This window comes from Mobula birostris, chromosome 7 (assembly GCF_030028105.1).
Source record: "Mobula birostris isolate sMobBir1 chromosome 7, sMobBir1.hap1, whole genome shotgun sequence".
Classification (NCBI taxonomy): Eukaryota; Metazoa; Chordata; class Chondrichthyes; order Myliobatiformes; family Myliobatidae; genus Mobula; species Mobula birostris.
The window spans coordinates 145,515,716-145,535,106 of record NC_092376.1 but is presented as its reverse complement, the minus strand read 5'-3'; the positions used below and the strand labels follow the sequence as shown (position 1 = coordinate 145,535,106).

General features: G+C 42.7%; 1 protein-coding gene across 1 annotated transcript in view; it reads right to left on the bottom strand.

The window, feature by feature from the left end:
- Positions 1-19,391, bottom strand: part of LOC140200847 (short transient receptor potential channel 7-like) — a 141,063-nt gene that overhangs the window by 8,124 nt on the left and 113,548 nt on the right. The window contains 2 exon segments of the mRNA XM_072264476.1: positions 4,740-5,004; positions 10,658-10,891. Coding sequence (XP_072120577.1) covers positions 4,740-5,004; positions 10,658-10,891 — 499 coding nt within the window.

Here is a 19,391-nt window from a genome sequence, read left to right as displayed (position 1 = left end):
TGTTAGAGATGATAACATGCATTAAATGATCTAATCTTATTTGACGTAACAAAAGAACAATTGCTAAAATGATTGAACAAGGAAGGTTTAAGCAATTTGTAGCCCGTGAATAATGGAAAATGTATTCACTTCCATCTGTATTCAAATGAGCATCTTCAAGAATGTGATTTCTTATTGCTGAGTCAGTAATCTTTCATAACAATTATTAATTTTACATCTTCGTGCAGACCAGAGGTAAGTATACATTTAAATGCTATATGCCTGTTTCAACATGTATCTTTGAAAGGTTAGTAATCAGAATTATTCCTGAGAAGAATCATATTAAACTTTAAGGTTTTTGGACACTAGTTATGAACAAATATACACACAATTAAATTTTTTTCAATGAATAAGGAACAAGGTTGGAAAGCATGACTCACATTTTGAAAATGAAGTTAGTAATTTCTGATTATAAGACCGGGAAACCAGACTATTAGAGAGTAAGATTTGAGTTTTCCAGAGTAATAGACATGCAGAATTGATAAGCAGTAAATTAAAAAAAAGTTAAGTACTAAATGAAAATCTAGTTACGAACAAGGCAGAGGTGACCAAGGTAGCCCTGCATAGAGAAAATTGAATCTTGTATAGATCAGAAACAAGCGAAAATCTGCAGATGCTGGAAACCTGAATCTGAGCAACACATACAAAATGCTGGAGGAACTCAGCAGGCCAGGCAGCATCTATGGAAAAAAAGTACGGTCAACGTTTTGTGCCGAAACCCTTCAGCAGTACTGAAGAAAAAAGCTAAGGAGTAGATTTAAAAGTTGGGGGGAAGGGAGAGAGAAATACAAGGTGATAGGTGAAACCTGAAAGGGGAGGGGTGAAGTAAAGAGCTGGTAAACTGATTGGTGAAAGAGATACGGGGCTGGAGAAGGGAGGAGTCTGATTGAAGAGGACAGACGGCCATGGAAGAAAGAAAAGGGGGAGGAGCACCAGAGGGAGCTGGTCTTGGGGCAAGATGATAAGGTGAGAGAGAGAAAAGGGGATGGGGTGCATTACCAGAAGTTCGGAAATCAACGTTCATGCCATCAGGTTGGAGGTGACCCAGATAGAATATAAGGTGTTATTCTTCCAATCTAAGTGTGGCCTCCTCACAACATTGGAGGAGGCCATGGACAGACATATTGGAATGGCAATGGGAAGTGGAATTAAAATGGGTGGCCACGGGGAGATCACACTTTATCTGGCAGGTGGAGCGTAGGTGCTCGGTGAAGCAGTCTCCTAATCTACATCAGGTCTCACCGATATTCAGGAGACCATACTGGGAGCACCGGACACAGTATCTAACCCCCAACAGACTCACAGGTGAAGTGTCACCTCACCTGGAAGGACTGTTTGAGGCCCTGAATTGGAGTGAGGGAGAAGGTGTAGGGTTTCCTGGCTTCCACCATCTTATTTTTACTATGTATGTCCAGTCCCTATACACTTCCATCCCCCACTAGGAAGGCCTTAAAGCTCTGAGTTTCTTTCTGGACACCAACCAGTTCTCCTCCACCACCACTCTCATCTGCCTAGTGGAACTTGTCCTCACTGAAAACAATTTCTCCTTCGGCTCCTCCCACTTCATTCAAACAAAACATGTAGCCGCAGGCACTCACATGGGTCCCAGCTATGCCTGCCCATTTGTCGGCTACGTGAAACAGTCTATGTTCCAAGCCAACGCTGGTGACCATCCCACACTTTTCCTACACTACATCGATGACTGCTTTGGTGCTGCTTCCTGCATCCATGCTGAACTCGTTGACTTCATCCACTTTACTTCCAACTTCCACCCTGCCCTCAAATTTACCTGGTCCATTTTCGACACCTCCCTCCCCTTTTTCGGTCTCTCTGTCCCTGTCGACAGCTTATCGACTGATGTCTATTACAAGCCCATGGATTCACAGCTACCTGGACTCACATCATTACTTGTAAAAACACCATATACTTCTCTCAATTCCTCCATCTCCACATCTGCTCTCAGGATGAGGCTATTCATTCCAGAACAAAGGAGATGTCCTCCCTCTTCACAGAAAGGGGCTTCCCTTCCTCCACCATCAACAGCACCCTCAACCACATCTCTTCCATTTCACACATGTGTATGCTCACCCCATCCTCCCACCTCCCTACCAGGGATAGGGTTTCTCTTGTCTTCACCTAACACCCCACCAGCCTCCGCATCCAGCATATAATTCTCTGCAACTTCTGCCATCTCTAATGGGATCCCACCACCAACCACATCTTTCCCTCCCCTCACTTACTGCTTTCCACAGGGATCACTCCCTATGCAACTCCCCTGTCCATTTGTCCCTCGCCACTGATCTCCCTCCTGGCACTTAACCTTACAAGCGGAACAAGTGCTACACCTACCCCTAAACCTCTTCCCTCACTACCATTCAGGGCCCCAGACAGTCCTTCCAGCTGAGGTGACACTTCATCTGTGAGTCTTTTGGGGTCATATACTGTGTCCAGTGCTCCTGGTGTGGCCTCCTGTATATCGGTGAGATCCGACGTAGATTGGGAGACCACTTCACCGAGCACCTATGCTCTGTCTGCCAGAAAAAGTGAGTGGCCACCTATTTTGATTCCACTTCCCATTCAGATAAGTCTCTCCATGGCCTCCTCCACTGTTGTGATGAGGTCACATCCTGGAACCTGGACTTCCTTCAGCTAGCTGGCAGGTGGTAAGAGTGGGCTCCCTCACCTCTGCCTCTCTGACCCTCAGCACAGGTGCCCCTCAGGGCTATGTCCTAAGCCCCCTCCTTTACTCTCTGTATACCCATGACTGTGTTGCCACCCACAGCTCCAATCTGCTAATTAAATTTGCTGACGATACTACATTGATTGGCCTAATCTCAAATAATAAGGAGGCAGCCTACAGAGAAGAAGTCATCACCCTGACACAGTGGTGTCAAGAAAACAACCTCTCTCTCAATGTCACGAAAACAAAAGAGCTGGTTGTGGACTACAGGAGGAACGGAGACAAGCTAATCCCCTTTTGACATCAATGGATCTGGGGTTGAGATGGAAAACAGCTTTAAGTTCCTCGGCATCCATATCAATGAGGATCTCACGTGGTCTGTAGATACCCAGCTGCATGGTGAAAAAGGCACAACAGCGTCTCTTTCACTTCAGACAGCTGAAGAAGTTTGGTATGGGCCCCCTACAGGGGCACAATTGAGAGCATCATGACTGGCTGCATCACTGCCTGGTATGGAGAATGAACTTCCCTCAATCGCAGGACTCTGCAGAGAGTGGTGCAAATAGCCTAGCACATCTGTAGATGTGAACTTCCCATTATTCAGGACATTTACAAAGACAGGTGTGTAAAAAGGACCCTAAGGATCATTGGGGGCCTGAGTCACCCCAACCACAAACTGTTCTAGCTGCTACCATCTGGGAAATGGTACCGCAGCATAAAAATCCAGGATCACCAGGCTTCAGGACAGCGTCCTCCACTAGGCCATCAGACTGATTAATTCATGCTGACAGAATTGTATATCCATGCTATATTGGCTGTCCTGGTGTACATACTATTTATTATAAATTGCACATTGCACACTTAGTTGGAGACATAAAGTAAAGATATTTACTCCTCATGGATATGAAGGATGTAAGAAATAAAGTCAATTCAATTAGGTTGGAGGGACAACACCATATATTCTGTCTGGGTAGCCTCCAATCTGATGGCCTGAACATAAGATTTCTCAAACTTCTGGTAATGCATTCCCCCCCACCCCCTTCAACATTCCCCATCCCCTTTTCCCTCTCTCACCTGATCTCTTTGCCTGCCCATCACCTCCCTCTGGTGCTCCTCCCCCCTCTTCTTTCTTCCATGGACTTCTGTCCTCTTCTATTAGATTCCCCCCTCTCCAGCCCTGTATCTTTTTCACCGATCAACTTCCCAGTTCTTTACTTCATCCCTCCCCTTTCAGATTTCACCTATCACCTTGTGCTTCTCTCTCCCCTCCACCAGCTTTCAAATATACTCTTCAGCTTATTTTCTTCAGTCCTGCAGAAGGTCTTGGCCTGAAACGTTAACTGAACTTTTTTCCATAGATGCTGCCTGGCCTGCTGAGATCCTCCTACCTTTTGTGTGTGTTTCTTGTATAAATCACAATGGCCCTTCAGCTGCTGTAAGTGTGCAATGAAATAAAGGAGTCAATTGATAGAAAATGAATTGTATTTAATTTTGCATGGTTTTGTCAGAAGTTTAGCTTTGTTAGAAGGAAACTTTAGGAAATACTTTCACAGTGAGCTATTCAATTTGAGGAATTTCTTGATGGACAAAATGGCATTTTCTATTCCTCATAGATTCTCATTTTTTCCCCCTCTCTAACAGGAAATGATTACTAATATGCTCAAGCACTTTGTGAGCACTTTTGTCTTCAAGGTGGTGCTGGTATTTTATGAATACAGTGAATAATTAGAGAATAGAGACACAATCTTTCTGAAATTACAGAAAATGGAGCTATCTGTGTAGAGAAACTGGCTGTGGTAAGTGCTGTTCACTCAAAAGATCATACAATCAATAATAAGCACTAAAGCCCATCTGTTTAAACAAGTAAACTTCATTTGCATTTTAGAAATATTTGCCACAGTGAAAACAAAATGGATTGAATTCAGTCATAAATATTTAATGCATTTCATGAAATCTGTTCCTATTGTGGAAATTAGATTTTAATTTCAGTATTATGAAGCAAAAATGTGCATTTACTTACGTTGTAAAAGCTGGATTATATTTTGCTCCCAAATAGTATGAATAAAGATTAAACATTCCAATCATGAAGGCAACAAACACCATAATGAATATAACCATGAATTTGAAAATGTCTTTTACAGTCCTTCCCAAGGAGATCTGCAGCGGACCAAAGCTTTCATTTGCTGGTAGAATGTAAGCAATTCGAGAGAAGCTTAACACAACAGCAATTGCATAAAGTCCTTCTGATATGATTTGTGGATCAGATGGAAGCCATTTATTCCTAGCTGGGAAAAATGAAGAAGAAAACACATTTCTGATGAGAAGTACTTCCCCGTGCTGATATAGAAATAAATATACAAGTTAGTAAAGAGGTGCTCCTTTGTATATAGTTTAGAATTTTCAGAATTAATGTGAGAAAGGTTAAAATCCTGACAGCATCACAACGTGGCTTTAACTTATTCTTCACTTTAATAAATTTATATTGAATCTGCAGTAGTATCTTTATACTTAGGCTTGGGGTGACTTTCTTCTAAAATAATGCCATGAGTTATGTTACATAAAAGGAAAAAGTGGAATATTGTTTAAATGGTGAAATACAAAAAGGCACTGATGTTCAGAGGGACCATGGAAGTTAACATTTGAGATTCTCTACTGTTTTGGAAGGGAAATGTTATGTTAGCCTTTTCTTCCAATAGTTTTTGAATACAAGAATAGAGATGTCATGCTCCAATTACAAAGAACCCTGGGGAAACGTATCTAGAAGATTGTGTTTATGTTTGGTCTTCTCTACCTAAAGAAGGGTATACTTACAATAGAGTGAATTCAGGGAAGGTTCATCAATTAATCCCTGGAGTGGTGAGTTTGTTATACAAGGAGAAGTTAACCGGACTGTGTTTAAAATCTCCAGAGTTAAGAAGAATGAGTGATGATTTATTGATGTATAAAGTTTTCAAGGCGCTTGACAGATCATAGTCCCATGTCCCATCACTGGAATGTTTAGAATCAAGGTGACAGTCTAAAAATGGTAAGCTATTCAGGGCAAGGTACAGAAGACAATAGAAGAATTATCTGTTGAAGAGGTCCATGGAGCCACAGACACTGAGCAGAGCTAAGACAGATCAAATTTATTTTCGATATTAAGGGACATACAATCATTAACCACTTTATTAGATACAAGAGGTATCTCAATGTGTTCTGTGTTCAGAGATGCTCTTCTGCACATCACTGTTGTAATGCATGGTTATTTGAGTTACTGTCACCCTTCCGTCATCTTGGAACAGTCCGGACGTTCTCCTTTGACCTCTCTCATTTACAAAGTTTTTATGCCCACAGATGTTTTTGCACCATTCTCCGTAAACGCCAGAGCAGGAGTTCCCAAATGTCTTTATCCCATGGACTCCTAACATTACCGAGGGGTCCATGGACCCAGGTTGGGAATCCAGCTATAGAGACTGCTGAGAGGAGAAAACCCCGGCAGTTTCTGAGATACTCAAACGCTCCCCCCACCTGGCACCAACAATCACTCCATAGTGAAAGTCACTTAGATCACATTTCTTCCCTATTCTGATGTTTGGGGTGAACAATAACAACTAAACAGCTCGACCATGTCTTCATGTTTTATGCAGTGAGTTGCTGTCACATGATTGGCTGATAAGATACTTCCATTAATGAGCAAGTCTACCTAGTAAAGTAGAAACTGGGTGTAGGACAGGAACTTGGTATTGAGGTAGAAGATCAATGTTGAATGTTGGAGAAGGCACAATAGGCAGATAGCCTATTCCTACCCCTAGTCTCCATATCGATGTATTCCCATAGCTCTGATGAACTGGAATGTGAAATTTCACTGATTTAGAGTTCTAGTTAGTGCTGTGGTCAAACTAAATATAAGTAGAAATTTACTTCCTTAAAGGTTATCAGTGAATAAAAGTGTTTTTAACCACACTATGGTCTTCATTATTGCTACTTTTTAAAATTAAAATTAATTATCTAGCTTCCAAAGTAAGATTTATTTCAAGCTTCTTGACTATGAGTACAGTAACAGAACACCAGTGTTACCATTTCCATGTGTACCACATGAACTATCCTTGTGTTGTTATACCTTAGAATTCAAATACTTTAAAAAAAAAATTGCAATATTTTGCCAAGTGCCATTTTGTGAAGCCATCATAGCAGGATTGCCTTGAGATAGAATGAAACAAAGCAGCCAGTTCTGCAACTGCGGGAGATAACAAGTGCCTGTTGCTTGACAAAGTAAAAGCAGGAAGCGAGCCAGGCTTACGTGTCTCTTGGGGAGCTATGTGCTCTTCTTTCAAAATTTGCAGTGATGCTTTTTCTTGTCTCTGTGGTGTCATTTAACAGGCAAAACAGTGCAGTAAAGCAGGTACAACTCTCTCTCAGCTTTCTCGCTCTCTCTCCCTCTAATGAATTCCAATCAAAATCTCATAGTCATTATTTGGGCAAAGGTAGTTTATGCACTGATCTAAAGCTACACTCAGACATTATAATCTAAGAATTTCCTCTGGCAACAGATTAGAATGCAATCATATTCTGCAGTGAGATATCTCATATTGGACAATAAAGATATTAGCAGACATAACAAGTGTCACTAGGCTTCTCCCCAAGAAGCATTATTAAGGAGCCCGGTCCTGATCCTGACCCTACCGTCTGGCCAAAAATCAAATTAACTTGCTTTTAGAATGCAGCATGATGTAAGATAATTGCAGATGAGAAACAACATTCAGATGAAAAAGGATCTAGTGCTTTCCCAGCGTATATGACGAATAAACTCTTCTTGGGCTTCCAGCTGGGTACAGATATTGAGTTTAACTGATGTTTCAATGCCGAACTCTGCACCTTCATCAGGGATTATGCCTGGGCATGCCTGGTCTGGTGGTATTAATACCCCCATTGTCCGTCCCTCCTGATTTGTTAGTCCTCATCCAACCAGGTTTCCACTGTCCCATCTTGTTTACAATTGAATTCCAGCTCTTATTACAGTGAGACCTTCGTCTTTGTTAAAATTCTTTTCCTCTAGTTTTATTTCAATGGCTTCCTTCACCAGGTGGTGCCAAAGCTATTGGCGTGGCCAAACATTCAGATATTTAGCTCAGCGTAGCTCATCTATTCAGAAATAGCTCAATTGTTCTTCAGAGCTTCCAACTATTTCCTAGTATATATTCAAAATATTTACCTTTCCCATTTATTGGGAATTTATTTTCGACCACTGGATCAAAGGTACAGGAAGAACTTCCCCTTAACTAGTTTGTCCTCTGTCACTTGATTGCAAGTACAGATTTAGAATTTCCACTCCATTTATCATTCCAGACCATTCTGTAAACTCGCCTGCTGATGCCTCCTTTCTGACCTGAAGAGCCAGCATGTATATGGATACACTACAGTGCCATGTGGCTTCTGTATACAACAGTGAACTAATTTGAGCATAGAACATTAGAACATAGGATGTTGTGCCAAGCCTTTAAGCTAGTCTTAAGATCAATCTAACCCTTCCTTCCTCTGTTTTTCTTCCATCCATGGCTATCTAAGAGTGTCTCTGTCTCTACCACCCCCCCGGACAGCTTGTTACATGCACCTCTCACTTACTTTGCAGGGAAAAAACTACCTCTGACATCCCTCTGGTTTCCCCCAGACACCTTAAAAGTTATGCTCCTGTGTATTAACCATTCCTGTTCTAGGAAAAAAGTAGCTGCCTGTCTATTCTATCTATGACTCTTATCATCTTGTACACCTCTATTATGTCACCTCTTATTCTCTTTCGCTCCAAAGAGCAAAGCCCTAGCTTGCTCAAGCTACCCTCATAGGATATGCCCTCCAGTCCAGGTATCATCCTGGTAAATCTTATCTGTATCTTCTAAAATTTCCATATCCTTTCTATAATGAGGCAACAAGAACTGAACAAAATACTGTACTTCAAGTAAAATGGATTACACAATTTCTTGAATCTTTACCATAACTCAGACCCTGACATTTTTCCTATTTTCCTCCAATGCTTGAATGTCACTCTTGTTCCTTGATAGGAAAAAATGGATATGGTACTTAAGGATATTTTGCTATATCATTCCCAAATATTGTCAATAGCTTTAGCTATTTGGCAATCAACACTGGTACACCTCAGGGGAGTGTGCTTAGCCCACTGCTCTACTCTCTGTATACACATGACTGTGTGGCTAGGCATAGCTCAAATGCCATCTGTAAATTTGCTGATGATACAACCATTGTTGGTAGAATCTCAGGTGGTGACGAGAGGGTGTACATGAGTGAGATATGCCAGCTAGTGGAGTGGTGTCGCAACAACAACCTGGCACTCCACATCGGTAAGACGCAAGAGCTGACTGTGGACTTCAGGAAGGATAAGATGAAGGAACACATACCAAACCTCACAGAGGGGAGAGAGTGAACAGTTTCAAGTTCTTGGGTGTCAAGATCTCTGAGGACCTAACCTGGTCTCAACATATCGATACAGCTATAAAGAAGGCAAGACAGCGACTATACTTCATTAGGAGTTTGAAGATATTTGGTATGCCAACAAAAACACTCAGGATGTACTGTGGTATGGGGGCCTATTACACAGGACCGAAAGAAGCTGCAGAGGGTCGTAAATTTAGTCGGCTCCATCTTGGATACTAGCCTATAAAGTACCCAGGACATCTTCAAGGAACATTATCTCAGAAAGGCAGCGTCCATTATTAAGAACCCCCAGCACCCACGGCATGCCCTCTTCTCACTGTTACCATCAGGCAGCAGGAACAGAAGCCTGAAGGCACACACTCAGCGATTCAGGAACAGCTTCTTCCCCTCTGCCATCCAATTCCTAAATGGACATTGAACCCATGAACACTATCTCACTTTTCTAATATATATTATTCCTGTTCTTGCAGGATTTTAATTTATTCAATATATGTATACTGTAATTGAATTATTTATTTATTTATTTTTCTTCTAGATTATGTATTGCATTGAACTGCTGCTAATAAATTTCACGGCACATGCCAGTGATAATAAATCTGATTCTGATTCAACATTGTATTTTCATAATTGATTGCTGCCTTGCATTGGTTGAAAAAATATCAGGCTTACTAAGACACCTCATATCTTTTTGCATTTTGTCCATGTTTGTTTCAATGTGATTCAAAGACAAAGCCTGTTATATTCATGCTGCTATTAAGTGGTAATTGCTAAGTAGAGAAGGCAGCTTGCATCTAATAAAGTAAAACAAATAGCAAATTAATTAATTGATTTGATTAAGGTGGATGATTAATTTATGGCATAAGGTACTTGCTGGAGTTTAGAACAAAGATGGACATGGAGAGAATGTTTACAATTTTGGGAGCGTCTAGGACTAGACGATGCAGCCTTGGAATAGAAGAATATCCATTTAGAACAGAGATGAGAAGGAATGTCTTTAGCCAGAAGGTGGTGAATCTGTGGAATGCATTGCTTCAATCAGCTGTGGAGCAAAGTCATATTTAAAGCAGAGGTTACTAGGTTTTGACTAGTAAGAGCATCAAAGGTTACGAGGAGAAGGTAAGAGAACGGGGTTGAGAGGCAAAACAAATCAGTCATGATGAGTGGCGGAATAGATTCAACGGGCCAAATAGCCTAATTCTGTTCCCATTATGGAATGAAGAGTGTTATGCATTCTATGAAGTTTACCTCCTTGTGCTTTAGTTTAATATTGTATTGCAAAGTTGAATTATACCACAGGGTGGCGGTGTCTAACCATTATTGTAGGGGAACGGTTGGCTACAACGGTGCCAGCAAGCTGTTCACTATTAAATTAATTCAACTCAATAGCCATAAAAATATTAGTTTTTGTAATTTTCAATTTCCTGCACAATCAAAATGTTTGAAGTGGAGCATTTTATTACACTCCCTGCCACTGTAGTACTGCAAATAAAATCAGCCAGAAGCTAAACTTACCATAAGTAAAGTATGCAATTTCTGGAGGCAGTGCTACCTTGGAGAGATCGCTGGCATTTATTCGCAAATCCACATAGCGTTGTGCTTCAGAGGCCTTTAGAAATGCAATAAATCTTGCCGTGAATGAGGCAACAAAGATAGACAACATCCCAAAATCTAGAATGTTCCACAGATGCATGACATACTCTTTGGGTCCTTCCGCCCAAATTTCTTTGCATTCTGTCCATATCATACCTGAGTACAAGAAATATATCCTTATTAAGAGAAGTCTGAAGGGAACCCTTCCTTCTAAAGCAACCTCAAATGTTTATATACATCAGTAAAATCACAGTTAGTCTGTACATGTTTAAACTTTGTAGCAGTTTGTTTTATCAGTGGGGTAGAGAAACAGATTTGTATGCATTTTACATGCAGAAAATGTTTCCAGTTACTCTTTGTCTCATACTAGACTGGAAAAGAGCCAGGCTGTTTTTCCTGGTGACTGGTACACAACTGGTGTTCCCCTACACATAAAGAAAGAGGTTAACAGCTGTTTCAGGTGAAATGTACTCTGGGAAGCAGATGGATTCTTTAGCAGCCACTGGGATGTATTCACCCACACCCCCCTCCCACTGCGGTTGCTTGCTCTGACCCTCCATCTGGAAGTTAGCATTGGTCTGCTTCAGACCTGTCCTTGGTTACCTTCAATGTGTGAGCTGCTGATGGACGGCACTAGTGCTGTCAGCTCATGTAATGAGGTCTGGGGCTTGAGACTTCATTTCGGCTGCCCTTCGGTCAGCTGGCTGGGTACAAACTGTTCAATTTCTATTCTGAATCTTCTGATGCAATTATTCATATCAGATGGAATTTCTGTCTTTGAGTATGACAGAAACTAAACTATATTTGATCATTATGAACTCATCCAATAATTAATGTATGCCACATATGTGTATACCTCATAGGAAATACAATAATGTATTGTGTAATATACCAATATTATAGCACTTTGACATTGAAAAGTTGTTGACTTCAGAAGGAGTAGCGGACCGCACGACCCAATTTATATTGGTGGTGCGCAAGTGGAACAGGTCAAAAGTTTTAAGTTCCTCAGGGTCAATACCACAAATGACCTGACTTGGTCCAACCAAGCAGAGTTCACTGCCAAGAAGGCCCACCAGCGCCTTTACTTCCTGAGAAAACTAAAGAAATTTGGCCTGTCCCCTAAAACCCTCACTAATTTTTATAGATGCACCGTAGAAAGCATTCTTCTAGGGTGCATCACAACCTGGTACAGAAGTTGTCCTGTCCAAGGCCGAAAGAAGCTACAGAAGATCGTGAACGTGGCGCAGCGCATCACACAAACCAATCTTCCGTCCGTGGACTCACTTTACACCGCACGCTGTCGGAGCAGTGCTGCCAGGATAATCAAGGACACGACCCACCCAGCCAACAGACTTTTCGTCCCTCTTCCCTCCGGGAGAAGGTTCAGGAGCTTGAAGACTCATACGGCCAGATTTGGGAACAGCTTCTTTCTAACTGTGATAAGACTGCTGAACGGATCCTGACCCGGATCTGGGCTGTACTCTCCAAATATCCGGACCTGTCTCTCAGTTTTTTTTTGCACTACCTTACTTCCCATTTTTCTATTTTCTATTTATGATTTATAATTTGAATTTTTAATATTTACTAATTTTAACTATTTTTAATATTTAATATTTGTAATCCAGGGAGTATGAAGCGCAGAATCAAATATCGCTGCGATGATTGTATGTTCTAGTACCAATTGTTTGGCGACAATAAAGTATAAAGTAAAGTAAAGTAAATGAGGTTACTTTACAGAATTCAATAGAGTGAACCTCAAATAGCCTCTGACTCTCAACACAGGAGCCCCTCAGGGCTGTGTACTGAGTCCCCTTCTTTACTCCCTGTATACCTATGACTATATCGCCACCACAGCTCCAATCTGCTAATTATATTTGGAGACGACACTACATTGATTGGCCTAATCTCAAACAATCACGAGGTGGCCTACAGGGAAGAAGTCATCTCTCTGACACAGTGGTGTCAAGAAAACAACCTCTCCCTCAATGTCGCAAAAACAAAGGAGCTGGTTGTGGATTACAGGAGGAGTGGAGATGGGCTAACCCCTATAGAAATCAATGGATCTGGGGTTGACAGGGTAAACAGCTTCACGTTCCTCAGTATCCACATCACCGAGGACCTCACGTGGTCTATACACATCAGCTGTGTGGTGAAAAAGGCACAACAGCGCCTCTTTCACCTGAGACGGTTGAGGAAGTTTGGTATGGGCCCCCAAACTTTCTACAGGGGCACAACTGAGAGCATCCTGACTGGCTGTATCTCTGTCTAGTACAGAAACTGTACCTCCCTAAATCACAGGATTCTGCAGAGTGTTGTGGACAGCCCAGTGCATCTGTAGTTGTGTATTTCTCATGATTCAGGACATTTACAAAGACAGGTGTGTAAAAAGGGCCCATAGGATCACTGGAGACCCAAGTCATCAACCACAATCTATTCCAGCTGCTACCATCCGGGAATCGGTACCACAGCATAAAAGCCAGGGCAGCTCCAGGACAACTTCTTCCACCAGGCCATCAGACTGATTTGAGTGTACATTGACTGTTCTATTTATTATAAATGACTATGATTGCACATTCAGATGGAGTTGTAGCGTGAAGATTTTTACTCGTGTATGTGAAGGATGTAAGAAATAAAATCAATTCAATTCAATTCAATTACATCAACCCATCTTTTATGTGCTTAGCTAGTTTGAAGGATATTTCTCAAATTTCTCACATTTCCAATTCCCATATATACATATATGATTCTGCAGAGACAGTGCTGAAAGTTAGGACTGAACTTATGCTTTTGGAATTGGCTTTTGAAAAGAAGACCCATACTCAGCATTTCAAAAGCAGCTTCTTTCCCTCTTCAATCAGATTTCTGAACAGTCTATGAATCCCTGAACACTACCTCATTCATTTTTTGCACTATTTATTCATTGTAACTTAAAGTAATTTTATGTCTTTATTTTATATAACTTTATGCTTCAAAACAACAAATTTCACAACATATGCAGAGATAATAAACCTGAATCTGATTCTAAATTTAAGGTACCAGGAGTGATGACTTTGGCAGTGAGTGGATTAAAAGTGGGTTTTTTAACATGACTAGTCAAATGAACCACCAGTTCATTCTCTAGTTGGACAGGTCACCATTTTTTTCCACAGTCATACAAGTAAATCCCTCACAAGTACAGAGACAAATAACTGATTGAATTCCATTGCAAAGTTTGCTGTTGTTGGTCAAATCAAAGGTGGCGACGCATCAGTTAAAAGGAGGGAGATTGAAAATCTGGCTGTGATGCTACAACAACCTCAATGTCAGCAAGACAAGACTAAGGAGCAGATTAATGACTTCAGGAGGAGGAAATCAGTGGTCCTCAGCAGGGGGTCAGAGGTTCAGCAACTGTAAATTCCTTGGTGTTACCATTTCAGTGTTACCATGTCCTGGGCCCAGCACGTATGTGCTATTACAAAGAAAGCACGGCAGGTCATTTAAAATTTTGACAAACTTCTATAGATGTACAGTGGAAAGTATATTGACTGGTTGCATGATGGACTGGTAGGGAAAGACCAATCCCTTTGATCAAGAAATCTTGCAAAAAGCAGTGGATACAGCCAAGACATTGAGCATATGTAGAATGCTGTCTCAGGAAAGCAGCTTCCACTAGCAAGGACCACCACCTTCCAGGCTATGCTCTCTTCTTGCTGCTGCCATCAGGGAGAAGGTACAGGAGCCTCAGAACCAAAACCACCAGGCTGAGGAACAGTTATTATGCCACAACTATCAGGCTCTTGAACCAGAGGGGATAACTTCACTCTCTCCATCACTGAACTTTCCCCACAACCTATGGGCTTACACTCTTGATATTTATTGCTTGCTTGCTTGTTTAGTTTGTTTATTGATTTATTATTATGTTGTTTTTATTTCCTCATTTTGTATGTGCACAGTTTGTTGTCTTTTGCACATTTGTTGTGTCTATCGAATTGGATGCGGTCTTTCATTGATTCTGTTGTGTTTCTTGTATTTACTGTGACATAGAACATAGAATAGTACAGCACAGTACAGGCCCTTCGGCCCAAAATGTTGTGCTGACCCTCAAACCCTGCCTCCCATATAAGCCCCCACCTTAAATTCCTCCATATACCTGTCTAGTAGTCTCTTAAACTTCACTAGTGTATCTGCCTCCACCACTGACTCAGGCAGTGCATTCCACGCACCAACCACTCTCTGAGTAAAAAATCTTACTCTAATATCCCCCTTGAACTTCCCACCCCTTACCTTAAAGCCATGTCCTCTTGTATTGAGCAGTGGTGCCCTGGGGAAGAGGCGCTGGCTATCCACTCTATCTATTCCTCTTATTATCTTGTACACCTCTATCTTGTCTCCTCTCATCCTCCTTCTCTTCAAAGAGCAAAGCCCTAGCTCCCTTAATCTCTGATCATAATGCATACTCTCTAAACCAGGCAGCATCCTGGTAAATCTCCTCTGTACCCTTTCCAATGCTTCCACGTCCTTCCTATAGTGAGGTGACCAGAACTGGACACAGTACTCCAAGTGTGGCCTAACCAGAGTTTTATAGAGCTGCATCATTACATCACGACTCTTAAACTCTATCCCTCGACTTATGAAAGCTAACACCCCATAAGCTTTCTTAACTACCCTATCTACCTGTGAGGCAACTTTCAGGGATCTGTGGACATGTACCCTGCGATCCCTCTGCTCCTCCACACTACCAAGTATCCTGCCATTTACTTTGTACTCTGCCTTGGAGTTTGTCCTTCCAAAGTGTACCACCTCACACTTCTCCGTGTTGAACTCCATTTGCCACTTCTCAGCCCACTTCTGCATCCTATCAATGTCTCTCTGCAATCTTCGACAATCCTCTACACTATTTACAACACCACCAACCTTTGTGTTGTCTGCAAACTTGCCAACCCACCCTTCTACCCCAACATCCAGGTCGTTAATAAAAATCACGAAAAGTAGAGGTCCCAGAACAGATCCTTGTGGGACACCACTGGTCACAATCCTCCAATCTGAATGTACTCCCTCCACCACCACCCTCTGCCTTCTGCAGGCAAGCCAATTCTGAATCCACCTGGCCAAACTTCCCTGGATCGCAAGCCTTCTGACTTTCTGAATAAGCCTACCGTGTGGAACCTTGTCAAATGCCTTACTAGAATCCATATAGATCACATCCACTGCACTACCCTCATCTATATGCCTGGTCACCTCCTCAAAGAACTCTATCAGGCTTGTTAGACATGATCTGCCCTTCACAAAGCCATGCTGACCATCCCTGATCAGACCACGATTCTCTAAATGCCCATAGATCCTATCTCTAAGAATCTTTTCCAACAGCTTTCCCACCAAAGACGTAAGGCTCACTGGTCTATAATTACCCGGACTATCCCTACTACCTTTTTTGAACAAGGGGACAACATTCACCTCCCTCCAATCCTCCGGTACCATTCCCGTGGACAGCGAGGACATCAAGATCCTAGCCAGAGGCTCAGCAATCTCTTCCCTCGCCTCGTAGAGCAGCCTGGGGAATATTCCATCAGGTCCAGGGGACTTATCTGTCCTAATGTATTTTAACAACTCCAACACCTCCTCTCCCTTAATATCAACATGCTCCAGAACATCAACCTCACTCATATTGTCCTCACCATCATCAAGTTCCCTCTCATTGGTGAATACCGAAGAGAAGTATTCATTGAGGACCTCGCTCACTTCCACAGCCTCCAGGCACATCTTCCCACCGTTATCTCTAATTGGTCCTATCTTCACTCCTGTCATACTTTTGTTCTTCACATAATTGAAGAATGCCTTGGGGTTTTCCTTTACCCTACTCACCAAGGCCCCCTTCTTGCTCTTCTCAGCCCTTTCTTAAGCTCCTTTCTTGCTTCCCTATATTCCTCAATAGACCCATCTGATCCTTGATTCCTAAACCTCATGTATGCTGCCTTCGTCAAACTGACTAGATATTCCACCTCACTTGTCACCCATGGTTCCTTCACCCTACCATTCTTTATCTTCCTCACTGGGACAAATTTATCCCTAACATCCTGCAAGAGATCTCTAAACATCGACCACATGTCCATAGTACATTTCCCTGCAAAAACATCATCCCAACTCACACCCGCAAGTTCTAGCCTTATAGCCTCATAATTTGCCCTTCCCCAATTAAAAATTTTCCTGTCCTCTCTGATTCTATCCTTTTCCACGATAATGCCAAAGGCCAGGGAGCGGTGGTCACGGTCCCCCAGATGCTCACCCACTGAGAGACCTGTGACCTGACCCGGTTCATTACCTAGTATTAGATCTAGTATGGCATTCCCCCTATTCAGCCTGTCCACATACTGTGACAAGAATCCGTCCTGGACACACTTAACAAACTCTGCCCCATCTAAACCCTTGGAACTAATCAGGTGCCCATCAATATTAGGGAAGTTAATGTCACCCATGATAACAACCCTGTTATTTTTGCACCTTTAGGGGCCTATAGAATACCCCCAGTAGAGTAACTGCTCCCTTCCTGTTCCTGACTTCCACCCATACTGACTCAAAAGAGGATCCTGCTATATTACCCACCCTTTCTGTAGTTGTAATAGTATCCCTGACCAGTAATGCCACCCTTCCTCCCCCTTTTCCCCCCTCTCTATCCCTTTTAAATCCAGGAATATTGAGAATCCATTCCTGCCCTGGTGCCAGCCAAGTCTCTGTAATGGCCACTACATCATAATTCTATGTATGTATCCAAGCTCTCAGTTCATCACCTTTGTTCCTGATGCTTCTTGCATTGAGGTACACACACTTCAGACCTTCTACCTTACTACCTTTACACCGTTTATTCTGCTTCTCTTTCCTCAAAGCCTCTCTATATGCTAGATCTGGCTTTACTCCATGCACTTCTTTCACTGCTCTATCGCTCTGGGTCCTATCCCCCTTGCAAATTAGTTTAAACCCTCCCGAACCATGCTAACAAACCTACCTGCAAAGATATTGCCTCCCCTTGAGTTCAGGTGCAACCCATCCAATCTGTACAAGTCCCACCTTCCCCAGAAGAGATCCCAATGATCCAAAAATCTAAAACCCTGCTCCCTGCACCAACTCCTCAGCCACGCATTCAACTGCCATCTCCTCCAATTCTTACCATCACTGTCACGTAGCACTGGCAGCAATCCTGAGAATGCCACCCTTGAGGTCCTGTTCTTCAGCCTTCTGCCTAGTTCCCGAAACTCACACTTTGGGACCTCATCCCTCTTCCTGCCTATGTCTTTGGTCCCAACATGTATCACGACTTCTGGTTGCTTTCCCTCTCGTACCAGGATGTCGTGCACCCGGTCAGAGACATCCTGGACCCTGGCACCCGGGAGGCAACAAACCATGTGGGTGTCCTTCTCACGTCCACAAAATCTCCTGTCTGCTCCCCTGACTATAGAGCCTCCAATGACGACAGCTCTCCTCTTCTCCGTCCCACCCTTCTGCGCCACCGGGTCAGACTCAGTGCCGGAGGCCCTGCCACCGTGGCTCACACCTGGTCGGTCATCCCCGCCGACAGTATCCAAGACGGTAAGCTTATTATTCAGGGGAATGGCTACAGGGGTGCTCTGCACTACCTGTCTGCTCACCTCTGCTTTTCCCCCTCTGACTGTCACCCAACGACCTGCTTCCGACAGCCTAGGTGTGACTACCTCCCTGTAGCTCTCATCTATGACTGCCTCATTCTCCCTTATGAGCTGAAGGTCATCCAGCAGCTGACTACCTGAAGGAAAGTGAATCTCAGGGTTGGATATGGTAAAATAAATTTATTTTGAAATTTGACTAGATTTTTACTGGGACCTGACTGAAGCAAGCCCAAATGAAGCAGGTTGATTATTCTCAGTTGGAGGGGGTGATCTATCAGAGTAAAAAAAGTAAAAGGACCCTCTGAGCTCTGTGAATTGAGTTGTGAACTCCCCAAGCTTGTCCAATGTTCTTTAATTTCACTTTGGAGTCCATGAACCTAACAGTGGACGGGAAGTAAAATCACCTGTATGCTCCGAAACCTTCCACACATACACATTTTACACTTTTCGTACTCACTACCATTGCAAGCCTCACTTCTCAGACCTCATACCTTGTATAATTTAGTTATTTAGAAGCCAGCCTGTGACCAGGCAGCTTGGTTTGTGGAACAGTGCACAGGGTGAGTAAATCAGGGTATGGTGAACGAAACACCTTATCAGGAAACTGGGACACTCATGCCACGCATAACGAGTTAAATGTTCAGGAATGGAAAATCGTTCCTTTCAGAAAGGTTTCTTGTTGGCAATGGGGATTACGAAAGGTTCTAGGGGTGCATTGGTGGCAATGCGAGTGGGTCTTAGTGCTTCCTCATGGTGCTTTGCCCAAGCAAAGAAAGAAAAACCGTAGATATTTCCGGTTGAAACCCTGCATCAGGACTGAGAGTGGACAGGGAGTTCAGAGGAGAGATCTTACCTCTACACTGTCAGTATTGATGCAGGTTTTTAACGTGAAGCATCAACATTTTCTTTTTTCCAACAGAGGCTGCTCGACAGGCAGAGATTCTTCAGCAGATAGTTGGTTGCTCCAGATTCCGAAATCTGATGTCTCTTGTGTTTCCTTGGTCTGTGAAGGTGGTTTGGTCATTTCCCTTTCACAA